We start from the raw sequence: 22,053 nt of genomic DNA, 5'->3' as shown, positions 1-22,053 counted from the left end.
TTTCTCGTTATTTAATTATTTTTGTGCCACATGGGGAAGCACTATGCCTTTAGGTTAATTGAGATATATTGGTAAATCTTCCTTCGGTCCAATAGCTTAGTATCCTGCACAATTCCACCTGATTTGGGCCCTTTACCTCTTGGGCCCCAGGTTGCCCCAATGTCTGCCCCTGCGCTGTGCAATGCGCCATCATGATAAGAGACAATATTTGTCCTGTGTGTTACATATTATTAAACATAGACGATACAATGTTGCAGCAGACACATCCATGCACCAATGCTGCTCCCACTGCTCATACCGTTACAGCTGGGGGGGGGGCATTTATTGCAGCACTCCTATATTGCATGCATGAAGCCCCCCCCCCCCCCCCCACCCCCACCCCCACCCCCACCCCCACCCCCACCCCCACCCCATATGTGATGATTCAGCTGGGGGGGGGGGGGTTCATGTGAAATATGGGACTGGGAATGTGCTGGGATTATAGGGGGCATATCCACAGCAGGTGCACAGAGCAGCCACAGCTGGGGGGCTACCCTGCACCAATGCACCCTGCCAAGCAGCCCAGCAATGACATTCTATCCTAGGAGCAAATGTTATCTCCACAACCTGCAAGGAGGGGGAGAGAGGAAGAGGAGGAATCAGAGGGAAGGGACAGATTCAGAGGCTGAGGACACAGCCTGGGAGCCAAGAGAATGAGCAGAGGGTCTGGGGGGCAACAAGGAGCTGGGGGGCAGATATTACTGAGGAGCAGAGGGGGATAAAGCTTATAGATGGGGGAGGGGGGCTAAGAAGCAAGCAGCTGCCTGAGTGACCCATTTAGTGCATTGCTCTCTGGGATTGACACTTTGCTGTAGAAGAACTAGACCCACATAAGGAAAGAAGGGCTGATGTGTGTGCAAGGACCCAGGATGGGAGGATTGCAGCTCTGGAGGCAGCGGGGGTGACTGACCCCCATCCCAAGGCTTCAGCATGGACATTATGGACGAGGATGACGCCCAACAGGTAATCACTCCTGCACGGTTCTCATCACATTCATGCAGAAAAGCTGCTTTACCTTCCCCATGTACAGATGTAGCAGAGCCGAATGCGCCAGGTAACTTTCATTAAGATGCGTGGAGTAATAACGTCACCATATAACATGACAAACCCATTCTTGCTGCATGCGGCATTGCTCCGCTCTGCTACATAGGCCTCGCTCAGCGCAGCTCTGATACAGCACTCATTGCACTGGGACTTCTAGTTCTACAGAGCTGGAGACGCTCGAGTTGCCCGTGTTATGGCTGCTCTTCCCTGTGTGCCCGTTACAGTGATATTTTGCCCTCCAGTCTGAAAGGAAGATATATATGGTGTGTATGGTATATATGGTGTGTATGCTGTATATACTGTACATGTGCCTCCAGTCTGAAAGGATGGTATATATGGTGTGTATGGTATATATGGTGTGTATGCTGTATATACTGTACATGTGCGGCTTATCAGAGAAAGGTCGAGCAAAGCATCAGATTCCGGCTCAGATGTTCGGCTGACAGTCAGTTATCTTTATGAGTGAAAGACCATCACCGATCCTGACAGGTGGATGAATCTGCTGGACGCTGACGATCCTGACAGGTGGATGAATCTGCTGGACGCTGACGATCCTGACAGGTGGATGAATCTGCTGGACGCTGACGATCCTGACAGGTGGATGAATCTGCTGGACGCTGATGATCCTGACAGGTGGATGAATCTGCTGGACGCTGACGATCCTGACAGGTGGATGAATCTGCTGGACGCTGACGATCCTGACAGGTGGATGAATCTGCTGGACGCTGACTATCCTGACAGGTGGATGAATCTGCTGGACGCTGACTATCCTGACAGGTGGATGAATCTGCTGGACGCTGACGATCCTGACAGGTGGATGAATCTGCTGGACGCTGACGATCCTGACAGGTGGATGAATCTGCTGGACGCTGACGATCCTGACGGGTGGATGAATCTGCTGGACGCTGACGATCCTGACGGGTGGATGAATCTGCTGGACGCTGACGATCCTGACGGGTGGATGAATCTGCTGGACGCTGATGATCCTGACAGGTGGATGAATCTGCTGGACGCTGACGATCCTGACAGGTGGATGAATCTGCTGGACGCTGACGATCCTGACAGGTGGATGAATCTGCTGGACACTGACGGCTGAAGCATTTTTATTTATTAGAGAATCACACATAATCTATGGTGACCCCCAAACAAAATGTTGCGTAAAATACTTGTAGTCCATAAAGTAACTAAATCATACATCATGCAGTGCGAAATAATGAAATTGTACCTTATATAGAGCTAAAATATTTCCCCAAAAACTCCGTACGTGGTGATGAAATAATGCTTCATACATTCCCCAAATAACTCCCTGTACAGCGCCCGAATACTAACCCATACCGCACCCCAGTAATTTCCCCATACAGCATCCAATGATAAATTGTAAAGTCCTCAAATTATACTGCAAACTATGTCCAAAATACACCTCATACAACACCCAGATAAAGCCACTTGCATTCCCATAATAGAGCCTCGAATAACGCAGTATAGTTCTGCTCCATGTAACATTCAACTCAAAAATACACAGAGGCCAATTAAAATATCCATATGTTCCCTAAATATTACCCCTATACAATATATGAATTATGACCCCATACACGGTCCATATATTACCCACATATAATATATGAATGATGGACCCATACACTGCCTAAATATTACCCCATACAGTATATGAATGATGACTCTATACACTGCCCAAATAATACCCCATACAGTATATGAATGATGACTCTATACACTGCCCAAATAATACCCCATACAGTATATGAATGATGACTCCATACACTGCCCATATATTACCCCTTACAGTATATGAATGATGACCCCATACACTGTCCATGTATTACCCCATACAGTATATGAATGATGGCCCCATACACTGTCCATGTATTACCCCATACAGTATATGAATGATGGCCCCATACACTGTCCATGTATTACCCCTTACAGTATATGAATGATGACCCCATACACTGCCCATGTATTACCCCATACAGTATATGAATGATGGCCCCATACACTGTCCATGTATTACCCCATACAGTATATGAATGATGGCCCCATACACTGTCCATGTATTACCCCATACAGCATATGAATGATGACCCCATACACTGCCCATATATTACCCCCTACTGAATATGAATGATGACTCCATACACTGCCCATATATTACTCCATACAGAATATGAATGATGACTCCATACACTGCCCATATATTACCCCATACAGTATATGAATTATGACCCCATACAGTATATGAATGATGGCCCCATACACTGCCCATATATTACTCCATACAGTATATGAATGATGACTCCATAGACTGCCCATATATTACCCCATACAGAATATGAATGATGACCCCATACACTGCACATATATTACCCCCATTATTACCCCATACAGTATATGAATGATGACCCCATACACTGTCCATGTATTATCCCATACAGTATATGAATGATGACTCCATACACTGCCTATTTATTACCCCATACAGTACATGAATGATGACCCCCATACATGGCCATATATTAGTCCATACAGTATATGAATGATGACCCCATACACTGCCCATGTATTACCCCATACAGTATATGAATGATGGCCCCATACACTACCCATGTATTACCCCATACAGTATATGAATGATGACCCCATACACTGCCCATATATTACCCCATACAGTATATGAATGATGACCCCATACACTGCCCATATATTACCCCGTGCAGTGTATGAATGATGACCCCATACACTGCCCATATATTACCCCATACAGTATATGAATGATGACCCCATACACTGCCCATATTTTACCCCATACAGTATATGAATGATGGCCCCATACACTGCCCATATATTACTCCATACAGAATATGAATGATGACTCCATACACTGCCCATATATTACCCCATACAGTATATGAATGATGGCCCCATACACTGCCCATATATTTCCACATACAGTATATGAATGATGGCTCCATACACTGCCCATATATTACCCCATACAGTATATGAATGATGACCCCATACACTACCAATGTATTACTCCATACAGTATATGAATGATGACCCCATACACTGCCCATATATTACCCCATACAGTATATGAATGATGGCCCCATACACTGCCCATATATTACTCCATACAGTATATGAATGATGACCCCATACACTGCCCATGTATTACCCCATACAGTATATGAATGGTGACTCCATACACTGCCCATATATTACCCCATACAGTATATGAATGATGACCCCATACATGGCCATATATTAGTCCATACAGTATATGAATGATGACCCCATACACTGCCCATATATTACCCCATACAGTATATGAATGATGACCCTATACACTACCCATGTATTACCCCATACAGTATATGAATGATGACCCCATACACTGCCCATATATTACCCCATACAGTATATGAATGATGACCCCATACACTACCCATGTATTACTCCATACAGTATATGAATGATGACCCCATACACTGCCCATGTATTACCCCATACAGTATATGAATGATGACTCCATACACTGCCTATATATTACCCCATACAGTATATGAATGATGACCCTATACACTACCCATGTATTACCCCATACAGTATATGAATGATGACCCCATACACTGCCCATATATTACCCCATACAGTATATGAATGGTGACTCCATACACTGCCCATATATTACTCCATACAGTATATGAATGATGACTCCATACACTGCCCATGTATTACCCCATACAGTATATGAATGATGACTCCATACACTGCCTATATATTACCCCATACAGTATATGAATGATGACCCCATACATGGCCATATATTAGTCCATACAGTATATGAATGATGACCCCATACACTGCCCATATATTACCCCATACAGTATATGAATGATGACCCTATACACTACCCATGTATTACCCCATACAGTATATGAATGATGACCCCATACACTGCCCATATATTACCCCATACAGTATATGAATGATGACTCCATACACTGCCCATGTATTACCCCGTGCAGTATATGAATGATGACCCTATACACTACCCATGTATTACCCCATACAGTATATGAATGATGACCCCATACACTACCCATGTATTACCCCATACAGTATATGAATGGTGACTCCATACACTGCCCATATATTACCCCGTGCAGTATATGAATGATGACCCCATACACTGTCCATGTATTATCCCATACAGTATATGAATGATGACTCCATATACTGCCCATGTATTACCCCATACAGTATATGAATGATGGCCCCATACACTGCCCATGTATTACTCCATACAGTATATGAATGATGTCCCCATACACTGCCCATATATTACCCCATACAGTATATGAATGATGACCCCATACACTGCCCATATATTACCCCATACAGTATATGAATGATGACCCCATACACTGCCCATGTATTACCCCATACAGTATATGAATGGTGACTCCATACACTGCCCATATATTACTCCATACAGTATATGAATGATGACTCCATACACTGCCCATGTATTACCCCATACAGTATATGAATGATGACTCCATTCACTGCCTATATATTACCCCATACAGTATATGAATGATGACCCCATACATGGCCATATATTAGTCCATACAGTATATGAATGATGACCCCATACACTGCCCATATATTACCCCATACAGTATATGAATGATGACCCTATACACTACCCATGTATTACCCCATACAGTATATGAATGATGACCCCATACACTGCCCATATATTACCCCATACAGTATATGAATGATGACTCCATACACTGCCCATGTATTACCCCGTGCAGTATATGAATGATGACCCTATACACTACCCATGTATTACCCCATACAGTATATGAATGATGACCCCATACACTACCCATGTATTACCCCATACAGTATATGAATGGTGACTCCATACACTGCCCATATATTAGTCCATACAGTATATGAATGATGACCCCATACACTGCCCATATATTACCCCGTGCAGTATATGAATGATGACCCCATACACTGTCCATGTATTATCCCATACAGTATATGAATGATGACTCCATATACTGCCCATGTATTACCCCATACAGTATATGAATGATGACTCCATACACTGCCTATATATTACCCCATACAGTATATGAATGATGTCCCCATACACTGCCCATATATTACCCCATGCAATTCTCTAATAATAAGTCCATACTGTATCAAATTAATAACCTATATATAAATCTACCAGACACAAAAATCCCATAACATTGCCATACAGCGCCCAGGGGGCAGATGCCGACATCACATTACCACACCGTGCTGAAATAATACTGCCAAAAATGTAATGCCAAAATTATATTATAAACCTATAACTTTGAATTATTTGACGTCAGTAACTGTTTGTCTTTTTTCAATAGGAAGAAATGTTCCTTGGCCCGAGTTTCCCGCTCCTCCCCACTCCAGGTAATCGTTATCAGATGCCACTTGGGGGTCTCTCATCACAGAGAAATACTAATCTTCTCTGTATATTAATCCAGGTGAAGACTCAAACACCAGGGGTCCGCTGTGTAACATCATTGTCTTCGATCCTTCTATCAAATAAATGGCTATTGATAACATCCCTAGTGATCTATAGTAGTGGAATATTGATAACGTTCCTTGTGGTCTAGTGCAGTGAATAGTTATTGATAACATCCCTGGCGGTATAGGACAATGAATAGTTATTGATAACATCCCAGGTGGTCTAGGACAGTGAATAGTTATTGATAACATCCCTGGTGGTCTAGGACAGTGAATAGTTATTGATAACATCCCTGGTGGTCTAGGACAGTGAATAGTTATTGATAACATCCCTGGTGGTCTAGGGACAGTGAATAGTTATTGATAACATCCCTGGTGGTCTAGGACAGTGAATAGTTATTGATAACATCCCTTGTGGTCTAGGATAGTGAATAGTTATTGATAACATCCCTGGTGGTCTAGGGCAGTGAATAGTTATTGATAACATCCCTGGTGGTCTAGGGCAGTGAATAGTTATTGATAACATCCCTGGTGGTCTAGGACAGTGAATAGTTATTGATAACATCCCTGGTGGTCTAGGGTCAGTGAATAGTTATTGATAACATCCCTGGTGGTCTAGGGTCAGTGAATAGTTATTGATAACATCCCTGGTGGTCTAGGACAGTGAATAGTTATTGATAACATCCCTGGTGGTCTAGGATAGTGAATAGTTATTGATAACATCCCTGGTGGTCTAGGGCAGTGAATAGTTATTGATAACATCCCTGGTGGTATAGGGCAGTGAATAGTTATTGATAACATCCCTGGTGGTCTAGGGCAGTGAATAGTTATTGATAACATCCCTGGTGGTCTAGGGCAGTGAATAGTTATTGATAACATCCCTGGTGGTATAGGGCAGTGAATAGTTATTGATAACATCCCTGGTGGTCTAGGACAGTGAATAGTTATTGATAACATCCCTTGTGGTCTAGGATAGTGAATAGTTATTGATAACATCCCTTGTGGTCTAGGATAGTGAATAGTTATTGATAACATCCCTGGTGGTCTAGGATAGTGAATAGTTATTGATAACATCCCTGGTGGTCTAGGGCAGTGAATAGTTATTGATAACATCCCTGGTGGTATAGGGCAGTGAATAGTTATTGATAACATCCCTGGTGGTCTAGGGCAGTGAATAGTTATTGATAACATCCCTGGTGGTCTAGGGCAGTGAATAGTTATTGATAACATCCCTGGTGGTATAGGGCAGTGAATAGTTATTGATAACATCCCTGGTGGTCTAGGACAGAGAATAGTTATTGATAACATCCCTGGTGGTCTAGGATAGTGAATAGTTATTGATAACATCCCTGGTGGTCTAGGGCAGTGAATAGTTATTGATAACATCCCTTGTGGTCTAGGACAGTGAATAGTTATTGATAACATCCCTGGCGGTATAGGACAATGAATAGTTATTGATAACATCCCTTGTGGTCTAGGACAGTGAATAGTTATTGATAACATCCCTGGTGGTCTAGGATAGTGAATAGTTATTGATAACATCCCTGGTGGTCTAGGGTAGTGAATAGTTATTGATAACATCCCTGGTGGTCTAGGACAGTGAATAGTTATTGATAACATCCCTGGTGGTCTAGGGTCAGTGAATAGTTATTGATAACATCCCTGGTGGTCTAGGGTCAGTGAATAGTTATTGATAACATCCCTGGTGGTCTAGGGTCAGTGAATAGTTATTGATAACATCCCTGGTGGTCTAGGGTCAGTGAATAGTTATTGATAACATCCCTGGTGGTCTAGGGTCAGTGAATAGTTATTGATAACATCCCTGGTGGTCTAGGGTCAGTGAATAGTTATTGATAACATCCCTGGTGGTCTAGGGTCAGTGAATAGTTATTGATAACATCCCTGGTGGTCTAGGGTCAGTGAATAGTTATTGATAACATCCCTGGCGGTCTAGGGTCAGTGAATAGTTATTGATAACATCCCTGGCGGTATAGGACAATTAATAGTTATTGATAACATCCCTGGTGGTCTAGGGCAGTGCATAGTTATTGATAACATCCCTGGTGGTCTAGGCCAGTGAATAGTTATTGATAACATCCCTGGTGGTCTATTGCAGTGAATAGTTATTGATAACATCCCTGGTGGTCTAGGCCAGTGAATAGTTATTGATAACATCCCTGGTGGTCTATTGCAGTGAATAGTTATTGATAACATCCCTGGTGGTCTAGGACAGTGAATAGCTATTGATAACATCCCTGGTGGTCTAGGACAGTGAATAGTTATTGATAACATCCCTGGTGGTCTAGGGCAGTGAATAGTTATTGATAACATCCCTGGTGGTCTAGGACAGTGAATAGTTATTGATAACATCCCTGGTGGTCTAGGACAGTGAATAGTTATTGATAACATCCCTGGCGGTATAGGACAATGAATAGTTATTGATAACATCTCTGGTGGTCTAGGATAGTGAATAGTTATTGATAACATCCCTGGTGGTCTATTGCAGTGAATAGTTATTGATAACATCCCTGGTGGTCTAGGATAGTGAATAGCTATTGATAACATCCCTGGTGGTCTATTGCAGTGAATAGTTATAGATAACATCCCTGGTGGTCTATTGCAGTGAATAGTTATTGATAACATCCCTGGTGGTCTATTGCAGTGAATAGTTATTGATAACATCCCTGGTGGTCTAGGACAGTGAATAGTTATTGATAACATCCCTGGTGGTCTATTGCAGTGAATAGTTATTGATAACATCCCTGGTGGTCTAGGACAGTGAATAGTTATTGATAACATCCCTGGTGGTCTAGGGCAGTGAATAGTTATTGATAACATCCCTGGTGGTCTATTGCAGTGAATAGTTATTGATAACATCCCTGGTGGTCTAGGACAGTGAATAGTTATTGATAACATCCCTGGTGGTCTAGGATAGTGAATAGCTATTGATAACATCCCTGGTGGTCTATTGCAGTGAATAGTTATAGATAACATCCCTGGTGGTCTATTGCAGTGAATAGTTATTGATAACATCCCTGGTGGTCTATTGCAGTGAATAGTTATTGATAACATCCCTGGTGGTCTAGGGCAGTGAATAGGTGAATAGTTATTGATAACATCCCTGGTGGTCTAGGACAGTGAATAGTTATTGATAACATCCCTGGTGGTCTAGGGCAGTGAATAGGTGAATAGTTATTGATAACATCCCTGGTGGTCTAGGGCAGTGAATAGTTATTGATAACATCCCTGAGCGCACTGACTTAGAGACATTATTGTGCCAGCATTATATGTTCTGCATTGTATTCCGCTCAGTGAATGGCTCTGCCGCTCTCCCGCATACCGTGCCCCCTCCATAGGAATCACCACGCAGATTCTGCCAAGCAGAGCTGGCACGTTAATGGCCCGGGGGGCAGGGGAGGGTGGTAAGTGCCATCCATTATCTCTGGTGTATGGTCAGGCTTTATTTAGCCCTCGTTCACACTACCTTGTCATCCCGCTGATATCTGTTATGTGTGGATGACTTTGCCGGGCAGCATCGGGGATTTTCAGATTTGCTGCCCTTTCTCTTTATGGATGTTAGTGCCACGTTTAAAAATGCATTTTATTCTATGAATTCCTTTAATCCAGACGTCTGATAATCCAGAGTCCGATAATCCAGCGCGCTCGCATTTCTGGAGGTTTTCTTATCTTATATGTGAGTCTTCCCTATGTCTCTTATACAGGGGATTTTATCACCATATTTGTTTTATTTTGGACGCTGTCACTTTAATGAACGGAGCTGGGATGTGTTGTGCGTGCCCCTGTCTGCAGTTGTATAGTCTGAACTTCCCCTAGCACACATATGGCGGTATTTTTCATGCTCTGTAATTTATTCTCTTCTCCCCCAGCTGATCTCAGGGTGGACGCCGGGGTTTACATGGAGTTTATGATGAAGCGTCGATGCTACGATGCCATCCCCACAAGCTGCAAGCTGGTTGTGTTTGACACGTCGTTACAGGTTGGTCTATAAAGAAGTGGTGTTACTGGGAGTTCCCGTACTGTAGGGGGGAGGAATTCCACTGCAGCACTCTATGGCAGTAATATTAGGACACTGTATAGCAGTATTATTAGGACACAGCATTGCAGTATTATTAGGATACTGTATGGTAGTATTGATAAGACACTATATGACAGTATTATTAGAATACTGTATGGCAGTATTATTAGTATACTGTATGGCAGTGTTATTAGGCCACAGTATGGCAGTATTATTAGGATGCTGTATGACAGTATTATCTGGATACAGTGTTGCAGCATTATTAAGACACTATGGCAGTGTTATTAGAACACTGTATCTCAGTGTTATTAGGACATTGTATGGCAGTATAATTAGGACACAGTATTGCAGTATTATTAGAATACTGTATAGCAGTATTATTAGGACACTCTATGGCAGTATTGATAAGACACTATATGACAGTATTATTAGGATACTGTATGGCAGTATTGATAAGACACTATATGAAAATATTATTAGGATACTGTATGGCAGTATTAGGATACTGTATGGCAGTGTTATTAGGACACTGTATCACATTATTATTAGGACACAATATTGCAGTATTATTAGGATACTGTATGGTAATTGCAGTATTATTATGACACAGTATTGCAGTGTTATTAAGACACTATGGCAGTGTTATTAGAACACTGTAGGACCATGTTATTAGGACACTGTTTGGCAGTATTATTAGGACACAGTATTGCAGTATTAGGATACTGTATGGCAGTGTTATTAGGAAACTGTGTGACAGTATTATTAGGACACTGTATGGCTGTATTATTAGGACACTGTATGGCAGTATTATTAGGACACTGTATGACAGTATTATTAGTACACAGTATTGCAGTATTAGGATACTGTATGGCAGTATTATTAGAACACTGACAGTATAATTAGTACACAGTATTGCAGTATTAGGATACTGCATGGCAGAGTTATTAGGACACTGTATGACTGTGTAATTAAGACATTGTATGGCAGTAATATAAGGACACTATGGTTCTGTTTGATACTTTATGACAGTATTAGTCAGAACAGTAGAATTATGTGGGTACTATATTGTACAGCATTATGTAGGTACTCTATTGGACTTTTTGGGCACTATTATTTAGCATAACATGTCTTATCTTGTTGCAGGCTCGGTATGACAATATAATGCAGGTTCACCATAGTGCTGTTCTTTGATGAGTGTGTTATAGTAACACATATATGTAATATATCAGGATAATATTTATACTACTTTACGGTATTATTACTTGTCACTACTTTACAGTATTATGGGGTACTGTATGGCAACCTGATGTGGGTACTATATAATACTGTTATGTTATTATAGATGACTTTGTGGTAGTATTACATATACTTAATGGAACAGAATGATGTATATGGTGATGAACTGCAGTAGTATTTGGCACTATTATGTTTCCACTATTATGAGGCACTGTGTGACAGTATTATTTAGGCAGTGTATGCTGCTATTATTCAGACACTACATATCAATAATATGTTAATACTATTAGGTACTAATAAGTAGGCACTGTATAGCACTACTATTTTGCACTGTATAGCGCTACCATGAAACTGTTATATAGCGGTATTAATGTGGCAATGTATGTTAGTATAAGATGGTAGAGAACTATTATGTTGCCATTGGATGGCAGTATATTGTGCACACCATTAAGTACTGTCATGTTATTTAGAAGAGTGTTTTATTGCTACATATACCAGAATGATACATATGAACCTGTATAGCAGTATAACTTGGCACTACATGACAAACAGTGATATTGTGAAGGTGGTGTGTTGTGGTATTATGTAGCCACTGTATTGTACTATTATTGAGGCACTGTATGACAGTATTATTCAGACACTGAATGGCACTTTTATGTTGGCACTAATGTAAAGCCACTGTACTATATAGCACTTTTATGTGACCACTGTATAGCACTATTATTGTGGCACTGTATGGTAGCATTATAGTCGAGAATTCTTTCTTGACCATGTTAATTGTATTGTTACTGGATGGAGCCCCCACATATTTATCCAGGACCCCCAGACCGGATCTGGCCTCAGTCTCAGTGTTTGTGTAAGAGCCAAGCACATTATAAATCATCCGTCCTCTTGAAAGTTATAACAAAAAAATCAGAAGTTCCTGATCCTGGCGTCTCCCGGCAATAAGACGACCTCGATTCTCTCTTTGTTCACGTTGTATTCAGCTTCTTGACTTCTTTCCATTTCTGTTTTTTTTTTTTCTTCAACAGATTAAAAAAGCCTTTTTGGCGCTGGTGGCGAACGGGGTGCGGGCGGCGCCGCTCTGGGACAGCAAGCAGCACAGCTTTGTGGGTAAGAGTCCAAAATTAGGAAATGTGTTCTGTCCTGGAGCCGCATCGTGTGTGAACGGAGACGTGACAGATACAATGTATATTACAACCACGGAACATAGGAAATGACTGCGGAGCCGGAGCTTCTACAGGAGACGTGACCGATACAATGTATATTACAACCACGGAACATAGGAAATGACTGCGGAGCCGGAGCTTCTACAGGAGACGTGACCGATACAATGTATATTACAACCACGGAACATAGGAAATGACTGCGGAGCCGGAGCTTCTACAGGAGACGTGACCGATACAATGTATATTACAACCACGGAACATAGGAAATGACTGCGGAGCCGGCGCTTCTACAGGAGACGTGACCGATACAATGTATATTACAACCACGAAACATAGGAAATGACTGCGGAGCCGGAGCTTCTACAGGAGACAGATACAATGTATATTACAACCACGGAACATAGGAAATGACTGCGGAGCCGGAGCTTCTACAGGAGACAGATACAATGTATATTACAACCACGGAACATAGGAAATGACTGCGGAGCTGGAGCTTCTACAGGAGACGTGACCGATACAATGTATATTACAACCACGGAACATAGGAAATGACTGCGGAGCTGGAGCTTCTACAGGAGACGTGACCGATACAATGTATATTACAACCACGGAACATAGGAAATGACTGCGGAGCCAGAGCTTCTACAGGAGACGTGACAGATACAATGTATATTACAACCACGGAACATAGGAAATGACTGCGGAGCCGGAGCTTCTACAGGAGACGTGACAGATACAATGTATATTACAACCACGGAACATAGGAAATGACTGCGGAGCCGGCGCTTCTACAGGAGACGTGACCGATACAATGTATATTACAACCACGGAACATAGGAAATGACTGCGGAGCCGGCGCTTCTACAGGAGACGTGACAGATACAATGTATATTACAACCACGGAACATAGGAAATGACTGCGGAGCCGGCGCTTCTACAGGAGACGTGACCGATACAATGTATATTACAACCACGGAACATAGGAAATGACTGCGGAGCCGGAGCTTCTACAGGAGACGTGACAGATACAATGTATATTACAACCACGGAACATAGGAAATGACTGCGGAGCCGGAGCTTCTACAGGAGACGTGACAGATACAATGTATATTACAACCATGGAACATAGGAAATGACTGCGGAGCCGGAGCTTCTACAGGAGACGTGACCGATACAATGTATATTACAACCACGGAACATAGGAAATGACTGCGGAGCCGGAGCTTCTACAGGAGACAGATACAATGTATATTACAACCACGGACCATAGGAAATGACTGCGGAGCCGGAGCTTCTACAGGAGACGTGACCGATACAATGTATATTACAACCACGGAACATAGGAAATGACTGCGGAGCCGGAGCTTCTACAGGAGACAAATACAATGTATATTACAACCACGGAACATAGGAAATGACTGCGGAGCCGGAGCTTCTACAGGAGACGTGACAGATACAATGTATATTACAACCACGGAACATAGGAAATGACTGCGGAGCCGGAGCTTCTACAGGAGACGTGACCGATACAATGTATATTACAACCACGGAACATAGGAAATGACTGCGGAGCCGGAGCTTCTACAGGAGACAGATACAATGTATATTACAACCACGGACCATAGGAAATGACTGCGGAGCCGGAGCTTCTACAGGAGACGTGACCGATACAATGTATATTACAACCACGGAACATAGGAAATGACTGCGGAGCCGGCGCTTCTACAGGAGACGTGACCGATACAATGTATATTACAACCACGGAACATAGGAAATGACTGCGGAGCCGGAGCTTCTACAGGAGACAGATACAATGTATATTACAACCACGGACCATAGGAAATGACTGCGGAGCCGGAGCTTCTACAGGAGACGTGACCGATACAATGTATATTACAACCACGGAACATAGGAAATGACTGCGGAGCCGGAGCTTCTACAGGAGACAGATACAATGTATATTACAACCACGGAACATAGGAAATGAGTGCGGAGCCGGAGCTTCTACAGGAGACAGATACAATGTATATTACAACCACGGAACATAGGAAATGACTGCGGAGCCGGAGCTTCTACAGGAGACGTGACAGATACAATGTATATTACAACCACGGAACATAGGAAATGACTGCGGAGCCAGAGCTTCTACAGGAGACGTGACCGATACAATGTATATTACAACCACGGAACATAGGAAATGACTGCGGAGCCGGAGCTTCTACAGGAGACGTGACAGATACAATGTATATTACAACCACGGAACATAGGAAATGACTGCGGAGCCGGCGCTTCTACAGGAGACGTGACCGATACAATGTATATTACAACCACGGAACATAGGAAATGACTGCGGAGCCGGAGCTTCTACAGGAGACGTGACAGATACAATGTATATTACAACCACGGAACATAGGAAATGACTGCGGAGCCGGCGCTTCTACAGGAGACGTGACCGATACAATGTATATTACAACCACGGAACATAGGAAATGACTGCGGAGCCAGAGCTTCTACAGGAGACGTGACTGATACAATGTATATTACAACCACGGAACATAGGAAATGACTGCGGAGCCGGAGCTTCTACAGGAGACGTGACCGATACAATGTATATTACAACCACGGAACATAGGAAATGACTGCGGAGCCAGAGCTTCTACAGGAGACGTGACTGATACAATGTATATTACAACCACGGAACATAGGAAATGAGTGCGGAGCCGGAGCTTCTACAGGAGACAGATACAATGTATATTACAACCACGGAACATAGGAAATGACTGCGGAGTCGGAGCTTCTACAGGAGACGTGACCGATACAATGTATATTACAACCACGGAACATAGGAAATGACTGCGGAGCCGGAGCTTCTACAGGAGACGTGACAGATACAATGTATATTACAACCACGGAACATAGGAAATGACTGCGGAGCCGGAGCTTCTACAGGAGACGTGACAGATACAATGTATATTACAACCACGGAACATAGGAAATGACTGCGGAGCCGGCGCTTCTACAGGAGACGTGACCGATACAATGTATATTACAACCACGGAACATAGGAAATGACTGCGGAGCCGGAGCTTCTACAGGAGACAGATACAATGTATATTACAACCACGGAACATAGGAAATGACTGCGGAGCCGGAGCTTCTACAGGAGACGTGACCGATACAATGTATATTACAACCACGGAACATAGGAAATGACTGCGGAGCCGGAGCTTCTACAGGAGACAGATACAATGTATATTACAACCACGGAACATAGGAAATGACTGCGGAGCCGGAGCTTCTACAGGAGACGTGACCGATACAATGTATATTACAACCACGGAACATAGGAAATGACTGCGGAGCCGGAGCTTCTACAGGAGACAGATACAATGTATATTACAACCACGGAACATAGGAAATGACTGCGGAGCCGGAGCTTCTACAGGAGACGTGACAGATACAATGTATATTACAACCACGGAACATAGGAAATGACTGCGGAGCCAGAGCTTCTACAGGAGACGTGACCGATACAATGTATATTACAACCATGGAACATAGGAAATGACTGCGGAGTCGGCGCTTCTACAGGAGACGTGACCGATACAATGTATATTACAACCACGGAACATAGGAAATGACTGCGGAGCCGGAGCTTCTACAGGAGACGTGACAGATACAATGTATATTACAACCACGGAACATAGGAAATGACTGCGGAGCCGGCGCTTCTACAGGAGACGTGACCGATACAATGTATATTACAACCACGGAACATAGGAAATGACTGCGGAGCCGGAGCTTCTACAGGAGACGTGACAGATACAATGTATATTACAACCACGGAACATAGGAAATGACTGCGGAGCCGGCGCTTCTACAGGAGACGTGACCGATACAATGTATATTACAACCACGGAACATAGGAAATGACTGCGGAGCCAGAGCTTCTACAGGAGACGTGACTGATACAATGTATATTACAACCACGGAACATAGGAAATGACTGCGGAGCCGGAGCTTCTACAGGAGACGTGACCGATACAATGTATATTACAACCACGGAACATAGGAAATGAGTGCGGAGCCGGAGCTTCTACAGGAGACAGATACAATGTATATTACAACCACGGAACATAGGAAATGACTGCGGAGTCGGAGCTTCTACAGGAGACGTGACCGATACAATGTATATTACAACCACGGAACATAGGAAATGACTGCGGAGCCGGAGCTTCTACAGGAGACGTGACAGATACAATGTATATTACAACCACGGAACATAGGAAATGACTGCGGAGCCGGAGCTTCTACAGGAGACGTGACAGATACAATGTATATTACAACCACGGAACATAGGAAATGACTGCGGAGCCGGCGCTTCTACAGGAGACGTGACCGATACAATGTATATTACAACCACGGAACATAGGAAATGACTGCGGAGCCGGAGCTTCTACAGGAGACAGATACAATGTATATTACAACCACGGAACATAGGAAATGACTGCGGAGCCGGAGCTTCTACAGGAGACGTGACCGATACAATGTATATTACAACCACGGAACATAGGAAATGACTGCGGAGCCGGAGCTTCTACAGGAGACAGATACAATGTATATTACAACCACGGAACATAGGAAATGACTGCGGAGCCGGAGCTTCTACAGGAGACGTGACCGATACAATGTATATTACAACCACGGAACATAGGAAATGACTGCGGAGCCGGAGCTTCTACAGGAGACAGATACAATGTATATTACAACCACGGAACATAGGAAATGACTGCGGAGCCGGAGCTTCTACAGGAGACGTGACAGATACAATGTATATTACAACCACGGAACATAGGAAATGACTGCGGAGCCAGAGCTTCTACAGGAGACGTGACCGATACAATGTATATTACAACCATGGAACATAGGAAATGACTGCGGAGTCGGCGCTTCTACAGGAGACGTGACCGATACAATGTATATTACAACCACGGAACATAGGAAATGACTGCGGAGCCGGAGCTTCTACAGGAGACGTGACAGATACAATGTATATTACAACCACGGAACATAGGAAATGACTGCGGAGCCAGAGCTTCTACAGGAGACGTGACAGATACAATGTATATTACAACCACGGAACATAGGAAATGACTGCGGAGCCGGAGCTTCTACAGGAGACGTGACAGATACAATGTATATTACAACCACGGAACATAGGAAATGACTGCGGAGCCAGAGCTTCTACAGGAGACGTGACAGATACAATGTATATTACAACCATGGAACATAGGAAATGACTGCGGAGTCGGCGCTTCTACAGGAGACGTGACCGATACAATGTATATTACAACCACGGAACATAGGAAATGACTGCGGAGCCGGAGCTTCTACAGGAGACGTGACAGATACAATGTATATTACAACCACGGAACATAGGAAATGAGTGCGGAGCCGGAGCTTCTACAGGAGACGGATACAATGTATATTACAACCACGGAACATAGGAAATGACTGCGGAGCCGGAGCTTCTACAGGAGACGTGACAGATACAATGTATATTACAACCACGGAACATAGGAAATGACTGCGGAGCCGGAGCTTCTACAGGAGACGTGACCGATACAATGTATATTACAACCACGGAACATAGGAAATGACTGCGGAGCCGGAGCTTCTACAGGAGACGTGACAGATACAATGTATATTACAGCCACGGAACATAGGAAATGACTGCGGAGCCGGAGCTTCTACAGGAGATAGATACAATGTATATTACAACCACGGAACATAGGAAATGACTGCGGAGCCGGAGCTTCTACAGGAGACGTGACCGATACAATGTATATTACAGCCACGGAACATAGGAAATGACTGCGGAGCCGGCGCTTCTACAGGAGACGTGACCGATACAATGTATATTACAACCACGGAACATAGGAAATGACTGCGGAGCCGGAGCTTCTACAGGAGACGTGACAGATACAATGTATATTACAACCACGGAACATAGGAAATGACTGCGGAGCCGGAGCTTCTACAGGAGACGTGACAGATACAATGTATATTACAACCATGGAACATAGGAAATGACTGCGGAGCCGGCGCTTCTACAGGAGACGTGACCGATACAATGTATATTACAACCACGGAACATAGGAAATGACTGCGGAGCCGGAGCTTCTACAGGAGACGTGACCGATACAATGTATATTACAACCACGGAACATAGGAAATGACTGCGGAGCCGGAGCTTCTACAGGAGACGTGACCGATACAATGTATATTACAACCACGGAACATAGGAAATGACTGCGGAGCCGGAGCTTCTACAGGAGACGTGACAGATACAATGTATATTACAACCACGGAACATAGGAAATGACTGCGGAGCCGGAGCTTCTACAGGAGACGTGACAGATACAATGTATATTACAACCATGGAACATAGGAAATGACTGCGGAGCCGGCGCTTCTACAGGAGACGTGACCGATACAATGTATATTACAACCACGGAACATAGGAAATGACTGCGGAGCCGGAGCTTCTACAGGAGACGTGACCGATACAATGTATATTACAACCACGGAACATAGGAAATGACTGCGGAGCCGGCGCTTCTACAGGAGACGTGACCGATACAATGTATATTACAACCACGGAACATAGGAAATGACTGCGGAGCCGGCGCTTCTACAGGAGACGTGACCGATACAATGTATATTACAACCACGGAACATAGGAAATGACTGCGGAGCCGGAGCTTCTACAGGAGACGTGACAGATACAATGTATATTACAACCACGGAACATAGGAAATGACTGCGGAGCCGGAGCTTCTACAGGAGACGTGACAGATACAATGTATATTACAGCCACGGAACATAGGAAATGACTGCGGAGCCGGCGCTTCTACAGGAGACAGATACAATGTATATTACAACCACGGAACATAGGAAATGACTGCGGAGCCGGAGCTTCTACAGGAGACGTGGCAGATACAATGTATATTACAACCACGGAACATAGAAAATGAGTGCGGAGCCGGAGCTTCTACAGGAGACAGATACAATGTATATTACAACCACGGAACATAGGAAATGAGTGCGGAGCCGGAGCTTCTACAGGAGACAGATACAATGTATATTACAACCACGGAACATAGGAAATGACTGCGGAGCCGGAGCTTCTACAGGAGACGTGACAGATACAATGTATATTACAACCATGGAACATAGAAAATGACTGCGGAGCCGGAGCTTCTACAGGAGACGTGACAGATACAATGTATATTACAACCACGGAACATAGGAAATGACTGCGGAGCCGGAGCTTCTACAGGAGACGTGACAGATACAATGTATATTACAACCACGGAACATAGGAAATGACTGCGGAGCCGGCGCTTCTACAGGAGACAGATACAATGTATATTACAACCACGGAACATAGGAAATGAGTGCGGAGCCGGAGCTTCTACAGGAGACAGATACAATGTATATTACAACCATGGAACATAGGAAATGAGTGCGGAGCCGGAGCTTCTACAGGAGACAGATACAATGTATATTACAACCACGGAACATAGGAAATGAGTGCGGAGCCGGCGCTTCTACAGGAGACGTGACCGATACAATGTATATTACAACCACGGAACATAGGAAATGAGTGCGGAGCCGGAGCTTCTACAGGAGACAGATACAATGTATATTACAACCATGGAACATAGGAAATGAGTGCGGAGCCGGAGCTTCTACAGGAGACAGATACAATGTATATTACAACCATGGAACATAGGAAATGAGTGCGGAGCCGGCGCTTCTACAGGAGACGTGGTAGATACAGTGTATATTACAGCCACGGAACATAGGAAATTACTGCGGAGCCGGCGCTTCTACAGGAGACAGATACAATGTACAGGGTGGGCCATGTGTATGGATACACCTAAATAAAATGGGAATGGTTGGTGACATCAACTTCCTGTTTGTGGCACATTAATATATGGGTGGTGACCATGGCGGCCATTTTGAAGTCGGCCATCTTGGATCCAACGTTATTTTTTTCAATGGGATGAGGGTCATGTGACACATCAAACTTATTGAGAATTTCACAAGAAAAACAATGGAGTGCTTGGTTTTAATGTAACTTTATTATTTCATGAGTTAATTACAAGTTTATGGCCACTTATAAAATGTGTTTAATGTGCTGCCCATTGTGTTGGATTGTCAATGCAGCCCTCTTCTTCCACTCCTGGCACACTGATAAATGCTAGCACAGGCATCCAGTATCCCTTGTTTCAGATGCTGCACATCTCGTATCTTCACAGCATAGACAATTGCCTTCAGATGACCCCAAGGATAAAAGTCTAAGGGGGTCAGATCGGGAGACCTTGGTGGCCATTCAACTGGCCCACGACGACCAATCCACTTTCCAGGAAACTGTTCATGTAGGAACTTTTATCTTTGGGTCCATCTGCAGCCATTGTCTATGCTGTGGCTTCTTCTGGACAGTTTGCATTACTCTGCGCTGCTGCCGTAATTACTGACCGATCTCTGCTTTGGTCGGAGCAATGATTATCCGTGTCCCGGAGGCCATTATCCGTCTGACCAATGTGTCGTCCTTGGTTTTGCAGGAATGCTGACCATCACCGACTTCATCAACATCCTGCACCGATACTACAAGGCTCCGCTGGTACGAGGACGACAAGTAGAGCACATCCGGGGGCACCTATAGGTGCAAGTACACAGGAGCCCACCGTACATCATATACATGGAGTCCAGCCGCTGTAATGGGGGCGACACATGGGGGGCTGGGGTTTATTCATATGGGCAAAAAAGAAGAAAAATAACAGGAAAAGTTTTCTAATAGCAAAGAGTTCAAGAACTGAGCGACAACCACGATCGCTGCTCCTGCACAGGTTGTCAGTCACTCAACTTTCCCACAGTCCTGAATGTAGTAGGATGGTAACAAGTGAT

The 22,053-nt window shown here is 43.8% G+C and overlaps 1 protein-coding gene across 1 annotated transcript in view; it reads left to right on the top strand.

Annotated features, from left to right (window-relative positions):
• The first annotated feature begins 439 nt into the window (after positions 1-439).
• PRKAG3 (protein kinase AMP-activated non-catalytic subunit gamma 3) overlaps positions 440-22,053 on the top strand; it is a 55,251-nt gene continuing 33,637 nt past the window's right edge. The window contains exons 1-5 of the mRNA XM_069732756.1: positions 440-1,002; positions 6,534-6,579; positions 10,524-10,633; positions 12,940-13,021; positions 21,711-21,769. Coding sequence (XP_069588857.1) covers positions 970-1,002; positions 6,534-6,579; positions 10,524-10,633; positions 12,940-13,021; positions 21,711-21,769 — 330 coding nt within the window. The 5' untranslated portion in view covers positions 440-969. The remainder of the gene's footprint in view (positions 1,003-6,533; positions 6,580-10,523; positions 10,634-12,939; positions 13,022-21,710; positions 21,770-22,053) is intronic.

The sequence above is a fragment of the Ranitomeya imitator genome, chromosome 7 (genome assembly GCF_032444005.1).
Source record: "Ranitomeya imitator isolate aRanImi1 chromosome 7, aRanImi1.pri, whole genome shotgun sequence".
NCBI lineage: Eukaryota > Metazoa > Chordata > Amphibia > Anura > Dendrobatidae > Ranitomeya > Ranitomeya imitator.
The sequence above is the reverse complement of the archived record's forward strand: the minus strand, read 5'-3'. Positions and strand labels throughout refer to the sequence as shown.